Source organism: Myotis yumanensis, unplaced genomic scaffold, assembly GCF_028538775.1.
Source record: "Myotis yumanensis isolate MYYU_CA2020_CCGP unplaced genomic scaffold, mMyoYum1.0.hap1 SCAF_9, whole genome shotgun sequence".
Classification (NCBI taxonomy): domain Eukaryota; kingdom Metazoa; phylum Chordata; class Mammalia; order Chiroptera; family Vespertilionidae; genus Myotis; species Myotis yumanensis.
Genome location: NW_027223760.1, coordinates 80092192 through 80111473, shown reverse-complemented (window position 1 = coordinate 80111473; position 19282 = coordinate 80092192). Strand labels below are relative to the sequence as shown.

Below are 19282 nucleotides of genomic sequence, written 5' to 3'. Positions count from 1 at the left end.
ACGTGGGTGAACCTCAGGCCTGGCCCCTTCCCAGTGACATCCTGGTTGCTATAGTGCAGCTCTGTTTGTGAGACAGAAAACACTGTAGAGAAACACTGCTTCCTGACCTGACTTCCTGGGCAGTCTGTCCTTCCGGAGCTGTGAGCGCGGGCTTCCGTGGCTCTGGCCGGAGCGAGGCCAGCTCCCGGGATCCAGGGTAAGGGACGCCTGCTTTCCCGTCCAGAGTCACAAAGCTGTCCTCCCAAGGCCATGTCCCCGGCAGCTGGACTCTAGGGCATTGGCACCTTCTCCTCCTCTGTCTTGTCACCTCCGAGCAGCCAGGGGTGCAGTTGGCAGCTGTATCTTCTGTCCCTGAGCCGTTACTTGTACCTCAACCACCAGTGAAAACAGGAAGTGATGAAGCAGGCCCGCCTCGCGTGTGCCCTGAGCGACCTTCTTTCTCTTTGTCATTCCTCACAGGGATAGACACGTGTGGCCGTCCGCACCGCGGGAGCCCGGGGCACCAGCGTGGGACACGGCTTCACCATGCCGCCCCCTGCGGACATCGTCAAGGTGGCCATCGAGTGGCCGGGCGCCTACCCCAAGCTCATGGAAATCGACCAGGTTGGTAATGCGCAGAGCGGTGTGGGGTTGTTCTCGGTGTCCCTTCGGTTCTGGAATTTTCGCAGACATTGATGGCTCTTTCCCCCTGGCCTCTCCCCGGCTGTGCTGAGTCTGTGCTGAGTCTGTGCAGTAATAGTTGCAGTGTAGTTGGTTTCTGTCCCACACACAAGGGCGATGCATGGCTGCTTCACTCGCCCAGCATCTGCGTGGACGGTGTCAATACAGGGATTGTGGCCTGGCCAGCGTGGCTCAGTGGTTGAGCATTAACCTATGACCAGGAGGTTGATTCGATTCCCGGTCAGAGCACATGCCAGCTTGTGGGCTCCATCCTCAGCGTGGGGTGTGCCGGAGGCAGCCGATCAATGATTCTCTCTCATCATTGATGTTTCTATCTCTCTCTCCCTTTCCCTTCCTCTCTGAAATCAATGAAAAAATATTTACTAAAAATAAATTCCAGGGCATGTGTCTGAGGCTGTGACGAGGCTCAGGGACAGTGGCCTGCGGGCTCCAGGCCAGCACACGGCAGGGCTGCCCCAGCCTGCCTGGCGGGGACTCACGGACACATGCAGACCATTTCATCACAGGCAGCACAGAGCTTAATTTTCTGAATCATGTTTCTCTTCGAATTTGGCCAGAGCAGCCAAGTGCATTGGAGTAAGGGCTTGCTAATGAAATGAGTGTCACGGGGCTCAGTCTTGGATCCCAGACAATTGTAATTTTGAGATTAGTGTAAACTGCACTGTGAGTCTAGTATATTGCCTGGCAGGTGACAAATACTCAGTAAATGTTGGCGGAATGAAAACCACATCATGGTGACTTAAAAGGTGATTTTGCCCAGGAAGGCCTCCCCTGGCTTGGATCTGGGCGGTTCCTGGGAGTCGCTGGCACTTGCTGTTGTAGTTCAGGTTCTCTCAGGAGGGTTATCTTTCCCCCCAGAGCAAGTGATTTAAAGAAAAAGGGGCTGAACCTCAACACGCAGTGAAGGGTTTCCTAGAGCAAATAACACAGAACTCCAGACGGCTTCCGGCCTTTGCAGAGTCAGGGTGCCATGGCAACTCCATTTCTTATTTATGTTCTTGATATTATTTTATGATTATAATCTGTACTGATTTTTTTTTCCTGGTTAGATTTTATTATCTGGTTGAAGGTTGTATAACATTGTGTGGATCCAAATAACTCATTAAAAGAAGTTCTACACAACAAGTCAGAATTACTGGAGCTTGAGTGTGAATGTAAGACAAGGTCAATGTTTAGGGTTGTTGTCAACCACTGTCATCATAGCTGCTCCTGGAGGTGGTTCTGTGTGACTCTGGAAGCAGCCCACTCGGGTCGAGAAGCCCGCCCAGCCGTTTTCTCTTCATTTGTGCCAAACAGCTGTTTGCCCTTTTCACGTGCTGCTTGAGAGGGTCACCTGCTGGATTTCCCATTACGCTGCGTCTGGGACTGCTTGGTGCAGACTCAGTGCAGTCCGGAGGAGGTGTGGCCACACCGGACAGAACAGCGCTTCCGTGAGATGGGAGCCGGCTCCTGGGCTGGCTCGATGCTCCGGTGTCAGGCCCAGGTGCCTTCTGTCTTGTTGCTCTGCCGTCTCCGTGGGGCTGAGCACCAGTTGCCCGGGCGGCACCTGGGAGCTCATTGGACATGAGAATGGGGGAGCCCACCTCAGATCTTCTGACACAGGACCTGCAGTTTCACAAGACCCCCATCTGGTAGTGCAGAGCTGCACACCTGGTGCCCGAGGCTGATTTCTCAGGAGAACCACCTGGGGCCCCATCCCAGGAGATTCTAAGTCAGAGATTCCGGTAAATGATTTCCTCCGGATTCTGCCACGGCTGGAGCGGTTGGGAGCGTCTGCTTTAAGACAGCAACTTCTGCTGCACACTCCTGACTCCCGTGGAGGCAGTGTCCTGTCCCTGCCATGGGGTCTGGCCTTTGCTGTGTATTAATAATTAAAAAATATATTTAAAAACATTTGGGGCCCAGTCAGTGTGTCTCAATGGTTGAGCATTGACCTATGAATGAGAAGGTCATGGTTCAAGATTCCCAGTCAGGGCAAGTGGTGCTTGGGTTGGGGGGCGTCCAGAAGGCAGCTGATCAATGATTCTCTCTCATCATTGATGTTTCTCTCTCTCTCTCCCTCTCCCTTCCTCTCTGAAATCAATAAAAATACATTTAAAAAATAATATATTTTAGAACAGTTTTAGGTTCACAGAAAAATCAAGGCAGCTCAGGGCCCAGCCCGGCTCCTGGTCATCTCCCTGTTTGATGGATGTACTTGTCCCCGTGGAAGCTTTCAGCTGCCTACAGAACACAAGCCAGAACTTGGCAAAGCTCTCCAGGGTGAACCTGAAAGGGGGGTCGAGAGGCTGCCAACTGTGGGAAGCTGTTTCATGCGGAGGAGAGGTCGTTAGACGTGTTATTTATGGCCCCGAGCGTGGAAACTCCGTGCTCTCCACACAAGGAAATAGATCTGGCCTCCTCTCAGGGAAGGCGGGCCTGGGCCATCTGGGCAGGTGAGGGTCCTGGCCGTCATTTCAGGGAGGCTCAGGTGCGCCTCAGACACACCTGGGCCAGGCGGCCAGGCAGAGGGTCAGGCCCAGGGGCTGATGGGAAGGTGCATGGCTTCCATTTGAGCCCTTCAGTCCTCCTCTGGTGGCTGCCAGGCTTTCCTAGGCGGCTGCGGCCACAGCAGCTGGGATGGAGCTGTTTTCACTGGGGAAGCTGTGAGGAAAGATTCTGTTTGAGGAAGGTCTACCACAATTTTTTAAAAAATCACGAATGAGCCTCGAGCTTCCTAGTGCCCTGAGATTCGAGTCAGATTCCTTAACTGGCCTCACGGAGCTTCCATGACCCCCGTGCATCAGCCCCAGTTCACGTTGCCCGCGGGACCTCCTGCTCCTCTCACGAGCTCAGGTGTTTTGTAGAAGCTGCGCCTTTACAGGTGTGTCCCTGCGGCTTTACAGGCATTAAAAAACCCCTTGAGGCTTTGTTCTAACTAACAGCAAGCCTGCTGGACTGCCTCCCGCCTTATCAGCGCTCCACGCCTCTCACTCCTGCTCTGGTAAGCACATGGTGGGGCGGGGGGTGGGATAGAGCCGCCTTAGAACTCAAATCCTTTGTGATCACATTATAATATAGCCATTTCTCCATCCTTCTTATTTCTTATACCATTCCTTGGCTGGTAGCTGTGATTTACATTTAATATGACCTGTGGGCGTGGATCCTAAGCCCAGTGGTCAGCCTGTGTCTTACATACACTGTGTCTGGGGTCCATCGTATTGACCTCAGTTTCTGGCTTCCATAGTGAACAGTAAAGATAAGAATGGAACTTCGGTGTCCGCCCTTCTCTGGGCAGAAACATTCCACGGCCCCCTGCCTGGTAGGGTTGGGGATCTCATTTCCCTGGAAGAAACACAGCTGCCTGTGCTTTTGGGCAAGTGTGTCCCAAACCTGAGGTTTTCCCTTGGCCGTCCTGCTTGTGTCATCTATTTAAGACACGATTCAAGCTGCATGGATTTCATGTACCCAAGGCCTTTTGAAAGCTTATTGATTGCACAAAGCACAGTTAAGTGTTTGTGCTGGACAACGGAATTCGGCATTCTGTATATAATAATGGTCCTAGTAGCAATAATAACAGCAGGTGCCATCTGCCCAGCACATGCCGGGTGCCAGGCAGCAGGTGAAGTGCCCGGTGTGGAGTGGTTTATCTCCGCAGCACAGCCCAGCGAGGTGGGCTTTAGACTTTCCCGTTCATAATCGTCGGAGGCTCCTTCACGTGCCTGAGATCACACAGCTGGGAAACTCCCAGTTTGAAGCCAGCACGTAGGACACTAAAACGCAGGCAGTTTCTACTAAATCATAAATCTGGTTGGTAATTCTTTCTTAAATTTATTTCTTTTCAGCTTTATTGAGATATAATTGTCATAAAATGGAAAGCTATTTAAAGTGAATACCCTGATGATGTGATGTATGTCTCCATCGGGAAAGGATTTCCCCAGTCGAGTTAATTAATACATCCCCCACTTCACGGTTATGGTTTCTTCCCCCTCCCTCCCCTTTGTGTGAGAACATTTAAATTCTATGCTCTTAGCAAATTCCAGTTCTGCGGTACAGTACATCAGCGGGAGTGACTCTGTGTTCCATGAGAGCCTTACTCATCGTGTAGCTGAAGGTGTGTGCCTTTTTACTGACCTCTGCCTATTCCCGCCCCTGCCTCCCACCCCTGGCAGCCCCTCTTCCGCTGTTTCTGTGAGTTTGACTTTATTTTAGATTCCACCTGTGAATGATTCCGGGTAGCGTTTGCGTTTATCTGACTTACTTAACGAGTTTGGTAGTTCTCTTGTGTCTCCCCATCTCTCACGCTTCTACGGGTTGGCTCCTGCCATTCACGTTTGAGCAGACGCCCAGCGTCCCCACAAAGCCTGCTCCATCCACTAACCACGTGACTTCCAGGGACACGTGTCACGGAAGCAAAGAACAATTAGAGAAAATGTGGCCAGTGGTCTGGGTTCCTACCCAAGGAGCCTACCTGGAGGGAGAGAGAGCATGGAAGGCTGGTTTCTGGGAGGGGCCGTCTGGCCCGGGGCCCAGGAGCATGGACGTTGGGTGGACTGATTTGGACTGGGAATCTGGGCTGCTACTTAAGTGCTGTGTGAGTGGGGACAGCCTCCTGCTCCGTGAGGAGAATTGGCAACACGCACACATGCTTTCTGGCATCTGGGCCTTCAGTGAGATAATCACTCAGCACTCCGCTTAGCGATGCTAACCATTAGGAGCCAATTATGGTTTCTTCCGAGTGGCACACACAATAGAACATGCTTCTTAGGTTTCCAGCAAGACTGGAACCAATAATGTAAGCGTCCTCTCCAATGCACTGAGGCCAACTCTTAGGAGAATGAAAACCCGTCATTCCCAAAACATCTCAATAATGAGCGCCTGGTCAATGGAAATGACCTGAGCTCCACGGAAAGAGTTTTGAATTCAGACCTTTAAGATAACATAACACATACATGAAGAAGGAGCTCAGTGCCCTCGGACCCTCCATGTAGCAGTGGTGCAGATGGTCCGTATAAAGGCTCCATCACATCAAGCGGGTGAGACTGCATCTCTGAGAGCGAGGTTCCAGCCTTGCGCTGCGGAGGTGAAAAGGCACGGATTTTCCTGGCCTCTCCTTCCCCGAGAGGTCGGATACATCGGCTGTGGCAGCCTCAGCGCTATTGACTGTTGGGCCCAGATAATTCTTAGTTGTGGCATCTGCCCTGTGCATTGTAGGATTTGAGCAGTGTCCTGGCCTCCACCCACTGATGCTGGCAGCATTTCCTCCCCTAGTTGCGACAACCCAAAATGTCTGCAGACATGGCCGAAGGTCCCCCCCAGGGGACAGGTTCCCCCTGTTGGACTAAATCAGTGGCTCCCCACTTGCTTCTGCGTCAGAATCACCTGTGAAATGTATGGAATGCACAGAGAGGAGTATTTGGAGGTGCATTTTGGGGCACAGGGATGCCTGTTCCTATCAAGCCCCTTGCTGGGGATGCTGTTGCACCTGGACCCAGATTTGGAAGTCATGATTGTGACGCCCTATCAACCTCCATCTGCTGGTGACACCTGACACCCACAGTAAGTTTCAGTGGGTGCCCCAGATGTCATGTGGTCCTAATAATTGCCCCTCTTCCTACTTTCCAGAGGGCACAAACACAGCGCCGGCAAGAGCTCCTTTCATAAAAAAGGTGTTATGCAGAAAGGTGAGCCTGTTGCTGTCTGTGCTGTCATTACAAGGTCATGTGATGCTGGGACAGGAGTAGCCAACCCTCATCTGATGTTTGCATCTGTTATATTGGGTAACAGCTATTTCTTAAACTTCCTCTAAAATAAAGTGACTGGGCTACTTCCCCTTCCAGTTTTAGCTCGCTCTCGCTCTCTCTGTGTGATGGACCCTGTATAATCCCATGACATCCTAACGGTGGCCTTGTTTTGGAAGAGAAAGACTGGAAACATATCTCTCCCCTTGCCCAAGAGCTCGGTTTAATTCAGCAGGAACAAACTCTAGCCTCCACTTTCCTTCCTGAAAATGGACGGAGGGTTTTCATTTGCTTTCCAGGCAGGTGGGGGTGCTATTCCCTTCCCTCTACTTCCCTTGCCTAGTTCTCTTACGAGGAGCACATTGGGAAACTCAGGACAGAGCCTTCCCCCAACTGTGTTTTCTTGAGATCTGCTGACTAAGGCATCTCACGTTGCTAGAACATTTTGTACATGTCACCCTTTGGACTTCATTTGTGTGTTGGTCAGCTGGCCATTTGTGGCAGGGCATGGAAATGCCTAGATTTCAGCATGCAGAAGGATTCTGGGTCCCCAGAGAAAGGCTGGTATGTTATCTGTGGGGATATGTAGACCTGCACGATGTGCCCAGAACTTGGAGGAAATGTGAGTAGCCGCAGGGAAATAAAATGTGTGCTTTTCTGTTTTTCTTTTTCTAGATTTCCAGCAAATGGATTCGTGAGTCCTCTAAGTCAATGGCACCAATATTGTGCTTGACAGCCCGCCCCCATCCCCCTAATCTCACATAGCCCTTCAAATAGCAAATCCTGTAGAGCAGTGGTTCTCAACCTTCTTGATGCCACGACCCTTTAATACAGTTCCTCATGTTGTGATGACCTCCAACCATAAAATTATTTTCATTGCTACTTCATAACTGTAATTTTGCTATTGTTATGAATCGTAATGCAAATATCTGATATGCAGGATGTATTTTCATTGTTCGCGACCCACAGGTTGAGAACCACTGCTATAGAGTCTACTGCCTAAATGGCTCTTGATTCTGTCCACCTTTCCCCATCCTCGGCCACTGCTGTAGCTACTGCCACTAGGTGACCAGTAGTAGCTCAGTGGCCTCCCATGCACCCTCCAGGCTAAAGCATTCTGCAGTGGCTCTCCCGCTGCACTTAGGATAAAATCCTTATGGCTACTACGGTCCTCCTCTCCCCAGCCCTAGACGACATCACCAGCCTTGCTTAGAGTCCCTGGGGTTTTCCACCAGCGCCTCTATCTGGGATCTCTCTCACCTTTTATGAAAGCACACTTCTCAGAGCCTTCATAAATGCCATTCTGAATTGGAAAATTTCTCCCCCTCATTTGTCTGAATTGGAAAATTTCTCCCCCTCATTTGTCTGAATTGGAAAATTTCCCCCCCTCATTTGTCTTCCTGTTCATTTCCATCCCTCCTTAGAGAGGGTCTTCGCTGGCTCCTCAGACTAGATGCATTGTAGCATCTGTACTTACTCACTATATGATGTTCTGCATGGAACAAGTGCCTGGAATAGGGCCTGGTACGTGGTGAGTTCATAATAAATGGGCAAAGGAAACAGGTGATATTTATACTTTTTCTGTCTAATGATACAATTAAATATAATTATAAAAGGGAGCAGCCCTGGTGAGAATAACATCCTTTCCCTTATTCCTACCATGCATTTAAATACACTATTACATTTCATGGATCGACGTTATAAAGGTCTAATTTCATCCTTCCATTAAAGACATCTATAGTCAAAAGACAACCAAAAGACTTTGAGAGAAGTGCCGTCACGTTTCAAGGTACTTATAGATAGATCATTAATTACCGTGGAACAAGTTTGTGGTGACCTATTGGGATTCACCAACCTCATCACCATCCGGTGCTCATAATTTCCGGCTGTCACTTTTTTCTTGACCTCCTGACCCATATAAACAACTACCCATCTTCCTATTCGTCTTGCCCATCTAGATGTCCCTTGCAACCTAAACTCAACATATTCAAACACCCCTCATTATCCTTCCTCCCCTAAACCTGTTCGTTTTTGCTTCTCTTCATGCTTTCGTTGTCTAGGTACCATATGTGAGTGCATACTCAGTTTGCTGAAGCTGAATCTATATGTCTTCCTAGACTCCTCTCTTCCTCAGTTTTTTTAATCCAATCAGTTATCTCAGAAAACTTCTCTACATCTGGTCTCTCTTATCACATCTGCTGCTGCTCTAGCTGGCCCTCTTCTCTCTAGAGCAGTGGTTCTCAACCTTGGCTGCACATTAGAATCACCTGGGAATCTTTTTAAAATCCTGATTTCTGGGCCTCATCCTCTGGAAATTCTGTTTCTTTATTACTAATGTTATGGCCCCACCCCATAACAAAGTAACAGAATTTCCGGAGGATGAGGCCCAGAAATCAGGATTTTAAAAAGATTCCCAGGTGATTCTAATGTGCAGCCAAGTTTGAGAACCACTGCTCTAGAGGAACACAGAGAGCAAGGGAGGACCTAAAAATGGGAGATCCTAACAGGGAGAACTTGAAAAGAGTGAGAGTAATATCTATACATATAGGAGATTATGAGCACAAAGTAGGTGGCTATAAATTAAGAACAGATGGATATGAAAAAGAACCAATTAGAAATCTTAGAAATGATAAGTATATATACAGTAAAGCAAAACATAAAAATAAAAATAATACAGAAAAGTAAAAATGAACACATAACTCTAGAATGGATTTGGCTAAAGAGAGAATCTATAATTTAGGGGATGGAAATGAGAAATTTATCCAGAACACAGCCCCCAAGATAAAGGAATGAAAAGCTATGAGTGTGGCATTGTACTTTCAGAGAATGACAGTTTGAGAATTGTTTTGTGAGAGTTAAAATCAAGAGAGATTAGTTGGATAACTATTGCTGTAGCCTAGGCAAGAAGTGATCATGTCATGGCCCAGGGCAGTGATAGGGGAAATAGAGAGAAGTGAGACACATGTCTCATCAAGACATATGTGAAGATTAAATTGACAGGAAATTGATGATTGATTATATGTTGGGTGATAAGGGAGGATAAAATGTTAAAGATGATTCTAAGATTTCCTGTGTGAACATCTGGGCAAAGGGTGGTAACAGCTACCAAGACAGAAAAAAAAAATAGTGGAGGAATATTTAGGTGGACTCAAATTCTTCATGGAAACCTTACAAATGGGTACAAGAAAATAAGCAGATATCTATATGGTTGGACCTCCTATAGATTTTTAAAAAATGTTTTTATTGATTTCAAAGAGGAAAGGAGAAGGAGAGAGAGATAGAAACATCAATGATGAGAGAGAATCATTAATCAGCTGCCTCCTGCACGCCCCACACAGGATGGAGCCTGCATCCCGGGTATATGTCCTGAGTAGGAATCAAACCGGGACCTCGTGGTTCATAGGTCGCTGCTCAACCACTGAGCCACCGCAGCCAGGCTCCTTTTGATTTTTCTTCGGGTTTTGGTACACTGGCCAATGTGTCCACTTAAGTGGTCTCTTGGCCTCCATTCACACTTAATTATGTCACTTTGGTGCTTAAAAACCTGATGGTTCCAAATCATCAAGAGTTGTCTGTAGGATTTAGACATTTTTGCCTCTAGCTTGCCCTTTTAGAGACATCTCTCTCATACATATGCCATTGTCAACTCCTCCACACGGATATGGACACCCATTTAGCCATGCCATTGCATGTGCTGAGCCTCCCACCAGAAGTGCCCTAAGCGATCCAAATAGCATCCATTTTTAATTGCTTCTCTGTGCCCACAGACAGGATAAAGAAGACGGTTCAGAGAGCCAACTCTGAGATGGACTTGGCAGGCCTGGAGCACACACAAGAAGGGTGGGGACCATTAATGTTGGTTACAAGTCTATTTCCTGGCTAACTAGAACATGATGAATACAAGTTAAAAATTGGGAAAGAGAGTTTTGGGGTAAGATTTAAGTTTAACTTGTACACACACAAGTTAAAATTACTCGAGACAGAAGGGAACTGCTGAGAAGTTAGGGCGGGGGGTGTTGATTTTGAGCATCAAAAGTGAGGAGGAGGAGACAGAATTCTTCCATTGGGTAGTTTCAGTGCTGACTTAGCATTTCATCATAATTTGTGTGGATAACGCATGAGCAGGATCAGCTACTAGTCTCATGCTAGTGCTGGAACACTGAGCTTTAAATAACATCTATCAAAAAATTACTTTGTGCTAGCAACCAAGTTACCCAGAATTCCAGCGTCCTTCCCTCCAGCTTTTATCTCTGGGCGCTTGGGCTTGTTGTTCCTGGTTGCCAGCACTATGGAGCTGAGGCTGGGTTAAAGAGGAAAGGTCTGGGATTATACAGGTCTGGGTTCAAATTCTGGCTTCCTCACGTGTGTATAAGGCTTTGAGCAAGTTGCTTGATGTCTTGAGATCTTCATACAGTTTTCTCATTTGTAAAGTACACTGGGAAATGGCTGTCTGGTAGTCACTCAATGACTAGTTGCTATTACTATTATTATTATTATCCAAAGAGCTGGCCAAGTGAAATGGGTAATAAGAGTCTGGGTTGATGACATGTCAAAGGTAGGGGACTTTTGAGAAAGTGTTTGAGGTTGTGGCCATTGCTTACGTATTCTGACTCTTCCGGAAGAGCCTGTTTTTCATTCTTCAAGGCTGGGGTTCAGGCTCAGGTTGCCATTGTCACACTCGTGGGATAGATATTTGAGACTTGGAAGCCCATGTCCCTTCACTACTTGCTGAAAGTTATCTCAGCACATCCATTACATTGAAGAAAGAAGGCTGAATTGGCATTAATGCATCCATCACAGTCAGGTAAACCAGCTCCATGGCTAAGAGAGACAAGAAGCATAAGGGGGAAAATGAAATAAAAAATATGTACTCACTTCTTAATGCTCCCTTGGCCAGCAGTTCCTCTCAGCATTCTTTTGATTGCTGCACTACATCCAATCTCAGCTTCTTTGCAGTTAATAAACCATCATAATCTTGTGTTTAAATTGAATCTGAACCCTAATTTGCCTTCAGAGCTTATCTGGCTTTCTCATATCTACTCACCTGCTATGATAATCCCCTATCTATCAGAGTCCACAGTCCACAATTACTTGTTTATCCTACTCAGCTGGTCTGACATTTTATTTTTAAATATCTCTCTCTCTCTCTCTCTCTCTCTCTCTCTCTCTCACACACACACACACACACACACACACACACACACACACACACACACGGTTAACCTTCCACATATGAACTAGAGGCAAATAACTAACAAGACTATTTGCCTTGAGTGAAGGGAAGAGGCCCAAGAGATCTGAATTCATTCACAGTGTGAGTCACTCATTTCTCCATGGAAAAGGACGCTGCCTGCAGGGGTGGGGTGGGGTGGGGTGGAGGAAAATGGCATGTCAGCTGGTCTCAAGTCATCTGGGAGTGCTTCCTGGCAAAGGCTGACATCAGAAAGGTGGAGAGGGATAAAGGAATGAGGAAATTGGTGGCAGTAGCTACCCAAGATATTGACATTTCCTGGAAAATTTTGTTCCTTATTTCCCTGAAAACATTGATCTTGGGACAATATGAAATAGTCAAGGACTAGGAAGAAGAACACAAAAGATATTTGATATTAGTGTTTTTTTCATATGTTGTCTATCTCTATAATTTTGACATTTTCTAAAATTGAACTTTTTCTTCAGTTGAATGGAAATACCATTTTTTCTGAGTAGAAGTATGTCTGATACCTAAAAGAGAAAGGTGTGTCTAGTTGTCTTTAATCCACTAATATGGCAATTTTCAACCTTTTTCATCTCGGGGCACACATGAATTAATTGCTAAAATTCTGCAGCACATCAAAAAATAAACTTTTTGCCAGTCTGACCAAAAAATAGGAATAATTTTGGTTCATTCACACCAGATGGCTATTGTTGTGTTGGCGTGTTGTCATATTTTTATTTGACAGTCTAAGGGAAAAGAGGTCCATGCCCTTGACTGAGTAGTTAGATGTTGCATGTTTAAAAACTCCTGCAGCACACCAGTTGGAAATCACTGCACTAACACACGAGACTGCTAATTACTTATGTCTTTTTCTTTTACACAGTCCAGTAATTCTTATGACTCAAAGATTGTGCTTGATCTTGCTAAAATCTAGTATTTCATTAGTTTGATGAAGCTGAAACATGTCATTTTTAGTAAACCATTTTGACGTGAATCATCATTTGTCAAGAAAAAGGTGGCACAGCCTGTCATCTTTCAATTTTTAAAATTATCGTGATCCTCGGTGTTCCAGCTTGGGCGGCGTAGTTGAGCCCCTTTGTCATTTGTGACAGTCACTGAAATCCTGCGTCAATGATTCACTGTGGAACTGTTGTCAACCTACTTCTTTCCAAGAACCAGCTAAATTTGCCTCAGGAAAGCGTGGTTTTGTCATCATCTTTCGGATTACTCAGGCCTCTATTAGAAAAACAGAGTATGCGTACACAGTTCTCAGAATGCATCAGGTTCCTCCGTCTAAAGGGATGTGGCTTGGAAGCATGGGAAGTAGTCAGAGGGCTCCTTGGAGGAAGAATGGAGCTGGCGTCAGATGACTGGTGTCACTGACACGGTGTCTGGAGGCGCCAGCAGGGACCAGGTGGGACGTCACGCATTCAAGTTGCTCTCAGCCACCTTCTGGACTAAATCGTAGTGAACATTCATCTCCCTTCTCAGAGGTGTCCTGACGCGTGGAAACCAGTTTCTTTTCTTTCTGGGGCAACGTTTCCCACAACTGTTGTGCAGAATATGTTCAGTGAATTCCCATCTGTAAAAGCAGATGAAATCCCAGTGCTGTGCTGCGCCCCTCAGAGTGTCACGACCAGAGAAAGCCTTTTCATTGTCTAGGACCAGAAGCTTGAAGTCTCTGTGGAAACTGTTTTGCAGCGAAAGGCTGAGCGATGCTGGTCTGTGGAGGGCAGGTGCGTGGAGGGCATCTGGGGGCATCTGTCCTCCTCTGGCTGTGCTCCTCCTTTAGCCCCTTCCTGAGCTTTGGTGGCAGGTGGGGGAGAGACCAGGAGAGAGGGAAAGAAGCTAGAAGTCTGAAAAGAGAAGATGTGTTCTTAAACATTATTCATTAATTGTTTGCCTTGTGGGTGCCTAGCAGCCACTCACCTGGCCGGTGGCAGAGGGATCTCGGTGGCAGTCTCTGCTCCGAAGCAAGTATAATCCAGTTGTCAAAAGAAAGGAAAATGAACCCGGCCTATGTGGCTCAGTTGTTGAGCGTTGGCCCAAGAACCAAGAAGTCATGGTTCAATTCCCGGTCAGGGCACATGCCCAGATTGTGGGCTCGATCCCCAGTAGGTGGGGGGGGTCGGGGGTGGGGGGGTGGGAGGCAGCCAATCACTGTTTCTATTTCTTTATCCCTCTCCCTTCCTTTCTCTAACATCAATAAAAATATATTTTATAAAAAAAAGGAAGGAAAGTGAGTTGGAGAATAAAAAACAGGATGTGACAAATGCCGAAGGCAGCACAGAGGGCTGGAGTCATTCAAGCAAGAAGGAAAAATTGGATATTTATTCACTTATTTAATGTTTCCAACCAACTTTTGAAAAATATACCTGCAAAGTATCCAGCAGGTATTACCGGTGCGTAGGCAAGCCCTGTCCACTGTGCTGCTGTGCACCAGCCTCTATTCCAGGGTCTGGCACACGTCATCTTCATCTCCGCTACAGTGTGCGTGACACGGCCTTTATTTCCAGGAGAGGACGTGGAGCTTTGTGAGCAGGAGTGATGCGCCCAAGGTTGCAATGACAGGGCCTGCAGACCTCGGGGTTCAGTCCGAAGAAGTCATTGTCCAAAGTTGTTCAAGAGCTCATGGTTGAGGAAAGAGAGAGAAGAGCCAGTAGTTGATAAAAAGTCAGCATTCTCAATGCCTTTCTGGGGTCCATTCGCTTAGCGTCATCTCATAGGCATTAGTGTCCCCCATGTCATTACAAACATCTGAAATGAACACGCTTTTCATGAAGCCAGGCTTTCTTTGTGGGTGATGCCCGTTTTAGGGCAGCCGTGTGCCTGAGAAGTGGATGTCAGAAGCAAGAACTTCCGCCCACAATCGTAGTTGCTAACACATCAGGATGGGGGTGCTACCGGCTCTACGGGCCGATGCCAAGGCAGAAGCGGGGGCAGCAGTGGACGTGAGGGCTCCGGCTCCGAGGTGCGCATTCACGCTGGGTGAAGTCCCCAAGCAGGTGCCTGGCCAACAGACAGCAGCAGGTGTTTAAATAGGAACTGAGTTCATGAGAGGCTGGACGGGAGCAGACGGGGGGAGTGTGGGGTGCGGGGGGAATGATGAGGGACGACAGCTGGGCCATCCCCAGGGAGGGAGCCTCATGGCAGGCTGGCCTCACCATCTCCTAAATAAACAAGCAGGGACTCCCAAGGATGTTTCTTCCTGGGTGTCTCTCATAAGGAACCATGTGCTTGGGTGGGCGCGTGATCAATCTTTTATTTAACAGGTGAAAGGGAGGCAAGAGGAGGACCTCTTTCATGAGGAAGAGGATGCGGTGTTGAGCTGGAAGGGGAGGAGGGCATCCACATGGATTCACGCCAGGACTTGCTGGAAATGCAGGGCCAGGCATAGAAGAAAGGTCGGAGTGGGAGGCGCGGATGCAGGAATTTCTCAGGCGGGCATTTCATTAAAGTCGGGGGAGAGGGCGGAGGGGACCCAGCACCCACCCCGAGGAACAGAGAGAAGAGCGTGTTGCTGCAGACAGAGATGAAAAATGAATTCCTGGGGAACTCGACCATTCTCGGGAATCTAGCTGGTTTTGTGTAAGGAGCTAAAAAAAATCTTCCTGTGCTTTCTTACTATTTTTGGTAAATTAAGGTAAATAAAGGAATTCTTTTGGAGAAAAAGTTAAAAAGGGAGGAATAAGTCAACAAAAACAACAAAAAGAGCTACTCCTTGAACATAACTGTTGGCACATGGTACTTTGCCAACAATTTGTAGGGAAATGCATGCTTTGCTTGACAAATAAAAATATTTCTGCTGACATTAAATTTTTATAAAGTGAAGAAGTACTCTCCTAGGTTGCCTAAGGGAACAGGGAAGAAAATGCGTTTTGGGTCTAACATGCACACAATCCCTGGTCCCTTGCAGAAAGAAATCTATGACAACTGTCTACCCTCCTGGTTATCTTTAAAACCAGCTTTTACCGTTTCAGCTCACTGTGAGTCCTAGAAAGTAATTTTGACCTTCAAAACAGGTAGGAGAGGGTAAAAGTGGGGATAAATGGTGATGGAAGGAGACTTGACTTGGGGTGGTGAGCACAGATGATGTATTGTAGAATTGTACACCTGAAGCCTATATAATTTTTTTAACCAACTAGAGGCCTGGTGCATGAAATCATGCATGGGTGGGGTCCCTCAGGCTGGCCGGGGATCAGGGCCGATTGGGGCCTTCTCGCCCAGTCCTGACTGGGAGAGGTACCCCAGGGGGAGGGACCGTGGGAGGTTGGCTGTGGGAGCGCACTGACCACCAGCGGGCAGCTCCTGCATTGAGTGTTTGCCCCCTTGTGGTCAGTGTGCATCATAGCAACGGGTGGACTGGTTGTTCGGTCACTTAGGCTGTTATATATATAGATATCTCCTTAATAAATTCAATTTTTTAAAAACCTCACAAAAACAAAGAAAAAAAAACAAAAAGCTTAAGGAATTTAGTTACAATGTTTATAAGTTAAGAAAACATACTCAGGCAGTGAAAATAATTTTGCCTCAGTATTCTAAATCCAGATATATCCAAATAGAGTGTAGAATTTCATTTTTCTTTAGGGTTTATGGAGTCACAGGGAGAAAAACCAGTTTTCATCCTTTTAGACCAAATTTTCTTTTCTCCTGGCCGTTTTTCTCCAGTGAGGTGAAAGGGAGATTATTCAGCGGGCCTGCAGGAAGCTATCAAGGTGTGGCCCTTGTCACAACTCCTATGTCTTAGGGAACCGGGCAGATAAGCGCATCCTGGTTAACCCAGCAAACAGGAAGCGAAGTGCAGCAGAGCCAGGGCAGGGCTGGGAGTGGGATCAGTCGCAGAGCTCCTGTCCCACCGAGGGCTGTCTATGGGCATTGATTCCAGAAGAGTGTTTTCTGCGGGGGTGTCTGGCTCAGTCCCTGCTTATGGAAGGTGTGCTGATCACCTGTGTGGCCTTGCTAAGGGACGGGGACAGTCACTTGATTGGTACCTGTTTTGTCACCTGTCGAACTACACTCTCCATCAGCTGCCTCGCTCAGGGCTCTTCCAGGCCGTGAATCACGCAACCCCTTGGCGAGGGGTCTGTGCAGGCAGCAGCGACAGCCCTCATACGTCCACCAGTTTAGAGCCAGCAGCTGCCTCCAGCCCAGCAGTGGCGGGTGTGGTAAGACGTGGGGCACGGCGTTCTGATGAATCCAGGCCGTCCTTCCAAATAGTTGGCTTTATATCAAGCCTTTTTGTTTTAAAGGAAAGTTAGCGAGTGTGTGGATTCCCGTTTAGCAGGAGTGTATTGAGTCTCTTAGATCCTGTTGGCACCTCTGCACCGTGGAAACTGGTACTGAGTGAAGGAGGAGGTACAAAGATGCGTTAAGATGCTGTGTTCTCAGAGACAAGAAGGTACAAGAGGTACAGAAGTCCTTGGGAGTACTTCCTACAAAGAGGCTGTGGTCTCTCTCTCTGGGGAGACCAGGGACATGTGCTTAGAGGGGGTGGTTTTGATATGAATATTAAGGATCCCTAGAGTTCATTGTTAGAGATGGAGCAGAAAGAAGAGAGGGGCATTTCAGCAAATACAGTGAATAAAGTGAAAGCATGGAGAACACACACACACACACACACACACACTATGTAGTTGGTGGTCATTGGGAATCTCTGGGGGATATTGGAGCAAAAGACTGACATGAGCAAAGTTTGAGGGGAAGTTCTAATTTTGCCTAATTACAGTTAAAGTGAGGATTAGAAAGAAAGAAACTTGGAGATGTGTAGATTCAAATCTACAGGGGTCTGGTGATGGGATCCCGGGGAGAGTTCTTAACAAAGGTGGTGACGAGGTCTGGAAAGGACAAAGGAGAGAGAAGCTATGGAGGAAGTAAGGATGAGCTGCAGTGTCTTGTAAACGTGACTATCACAGAATAGGGCAAAGCGAAGGAGAAGGCAGGTCCTCTGGAAACGTACATGGAAGAACTGCCAAAAGTAGGAGCTTATGGAAGGAAGGAATCTGAGGTTGACGTGCTAGTGGAGCATTTGATGGGACACGCGTGGCAAGTGGTCCTCAGGAAAGGCGCTGGGGCTGGAAAGTAGGATTAAGGATGACGGGATTAGGGAATGATTCATGCGATAGCAGGAGTTGGAATGAAGGGGCATCAGGACTTTATAAGGCTGGTTAGGAGGTGAGAAGTAATAATGTGAACATCACAGAGGAAAATGCTACACAACCTTATAAACAATTTGACCTGGAAATTAAGGAAATAAAGGTAATGATGCCCCTGGCAGTAGTGGAGTTGCAAGAAGACGGTCGTCATGGTGGGGGGTGGAGGGCTTTGGGGGCGTGCTATGTTGGGGTAGAGTGATGGGTAGTGAATGGTGAGAATGATGAGTTTTGTTTCATATTTAAATAAGATGCCCGAAGGAGAGTTAAAACGCTATGTTTAACAAGCTGTCAAAGATTTGCAAGAGAGGGTTCTGGGACCAGAATAGATTTAGGGCAGTCAAAGTGAGTGAGGAACTGACCAATTAAGTAAAAGCAGAGACACAAGAACAGAAACACGGAGCTTGGAAGCTAGAGGTCAAAGAGAAACAAGGAAGGGTGTCCTAGATTTTGTTGAATTGGTTATAAAATAGGAAAATGAAGAAAATACAACACAAGCGCTGGAAAGAGGGTGTCAGAAAGAAGGTAGTGGTGATGGTGTCAAGTTAGATGGACAGGTTAAGGGAGATGAGCACTGTGAGAGACATTGCAACTAGGTGTGGGCGGTGGAAGCTAATGTTTCCTTGGAGCAGGTGGAAGAATGGAGGGACAGGTGTAGGAAGTGGCCCATGGGACCAGCCTCATCCTCCCATGTCATCATCTCAATAGGTGAGGCTGCACAATGGGTGCTTCATGTTCAGTTAACTGATTCCTTTTGCCTGTGGTGTAAGAGTTTTTCTTTAACCTTTCTCTAGTAAATCTTTAAGCTTGTTTTTTCCATGGTCTTTACTCCTTCCTTCTATCCATCTTCAGAATGTCCTAGATGTAATCCTGTCCCTTGGTGGGACAGGAGCTCTGCGACTGATCCCACTCCCAGCCCTGCCCTGGCTCTGCTGCACTTCGCTTCCTGTTTGCTGGGTTAACCAGGATGCGCTTATCTGCCCGGTTCCCTAAGACATAAGAGTAGTGACAAGGGCCACAGGCTTCTGTCTTTTCAAATTTGATTCTGAGTCTATGATTCGGATCTGAATTAGAATCCCAGAAGTTCCTCTAGGAGACCTCAACTGGGAAGTCAAATTCCCGGAGCTGTGATTTCAGGTGCCTTTTCCTACCTCCATAGCAATACTTCCTTGGCCTGATCTGTTGTTTCCATGTCATTTAAGGCTGAAATCCAGCTCTGTTACTTACATTTCAGTTTGGAGGGTGCAAGAAGTGAGATTAGGGTCTCAGAGACCGATTGGTCTTCATGAAATGCTGAAAGGTCAAAATCTTTGTCTTACGAGAGAAGTTTTGTTCCTACAGTTTTTTATTCATTTGGTTTGCCCCTTAACTTACAGCTAAATCCATAAACAATGGACAAATGTTCGCAAAGGCCTCGTACTAATGTGACATGTAACTTCATGGTAGAGCCCGATCCCCATTTCTAATCTTATTCTAAAGGAGACCAACTCAGGATGGCAAGAACACCCCACCATCTTTCCCCCAGTCTAGGTCCTTCT

The 19282-nt window shown here is 47.2% G+C and overlaps 1 protein-coding gene across 3 annotated transcripts in view; it reads left to right on the top strand.

The window, feature by feature from the left end:
• The window catches only part of ELMO1 (engulfment and cell motility 1), a 401514-nt gene that overhangs the window by 74803 nt on the left and 307429 nt on the right, over nt 1–19282 (top strand). For all 3 annotated transcript variants that reach the window (XM_070424794.1, XM_070424795.1, XM_070424793.1), the window contains exon 2: nt 460–603. In XM_070424794.1, the coding sequence (XP_070280895.1) occupies nt 526–603 (78 nt within the window). In that variant the 5' untranslated portion in view covers nt 460–525. The remainder of the gene's footprint in view (nt 1–459; nt 604–19282) is intronic.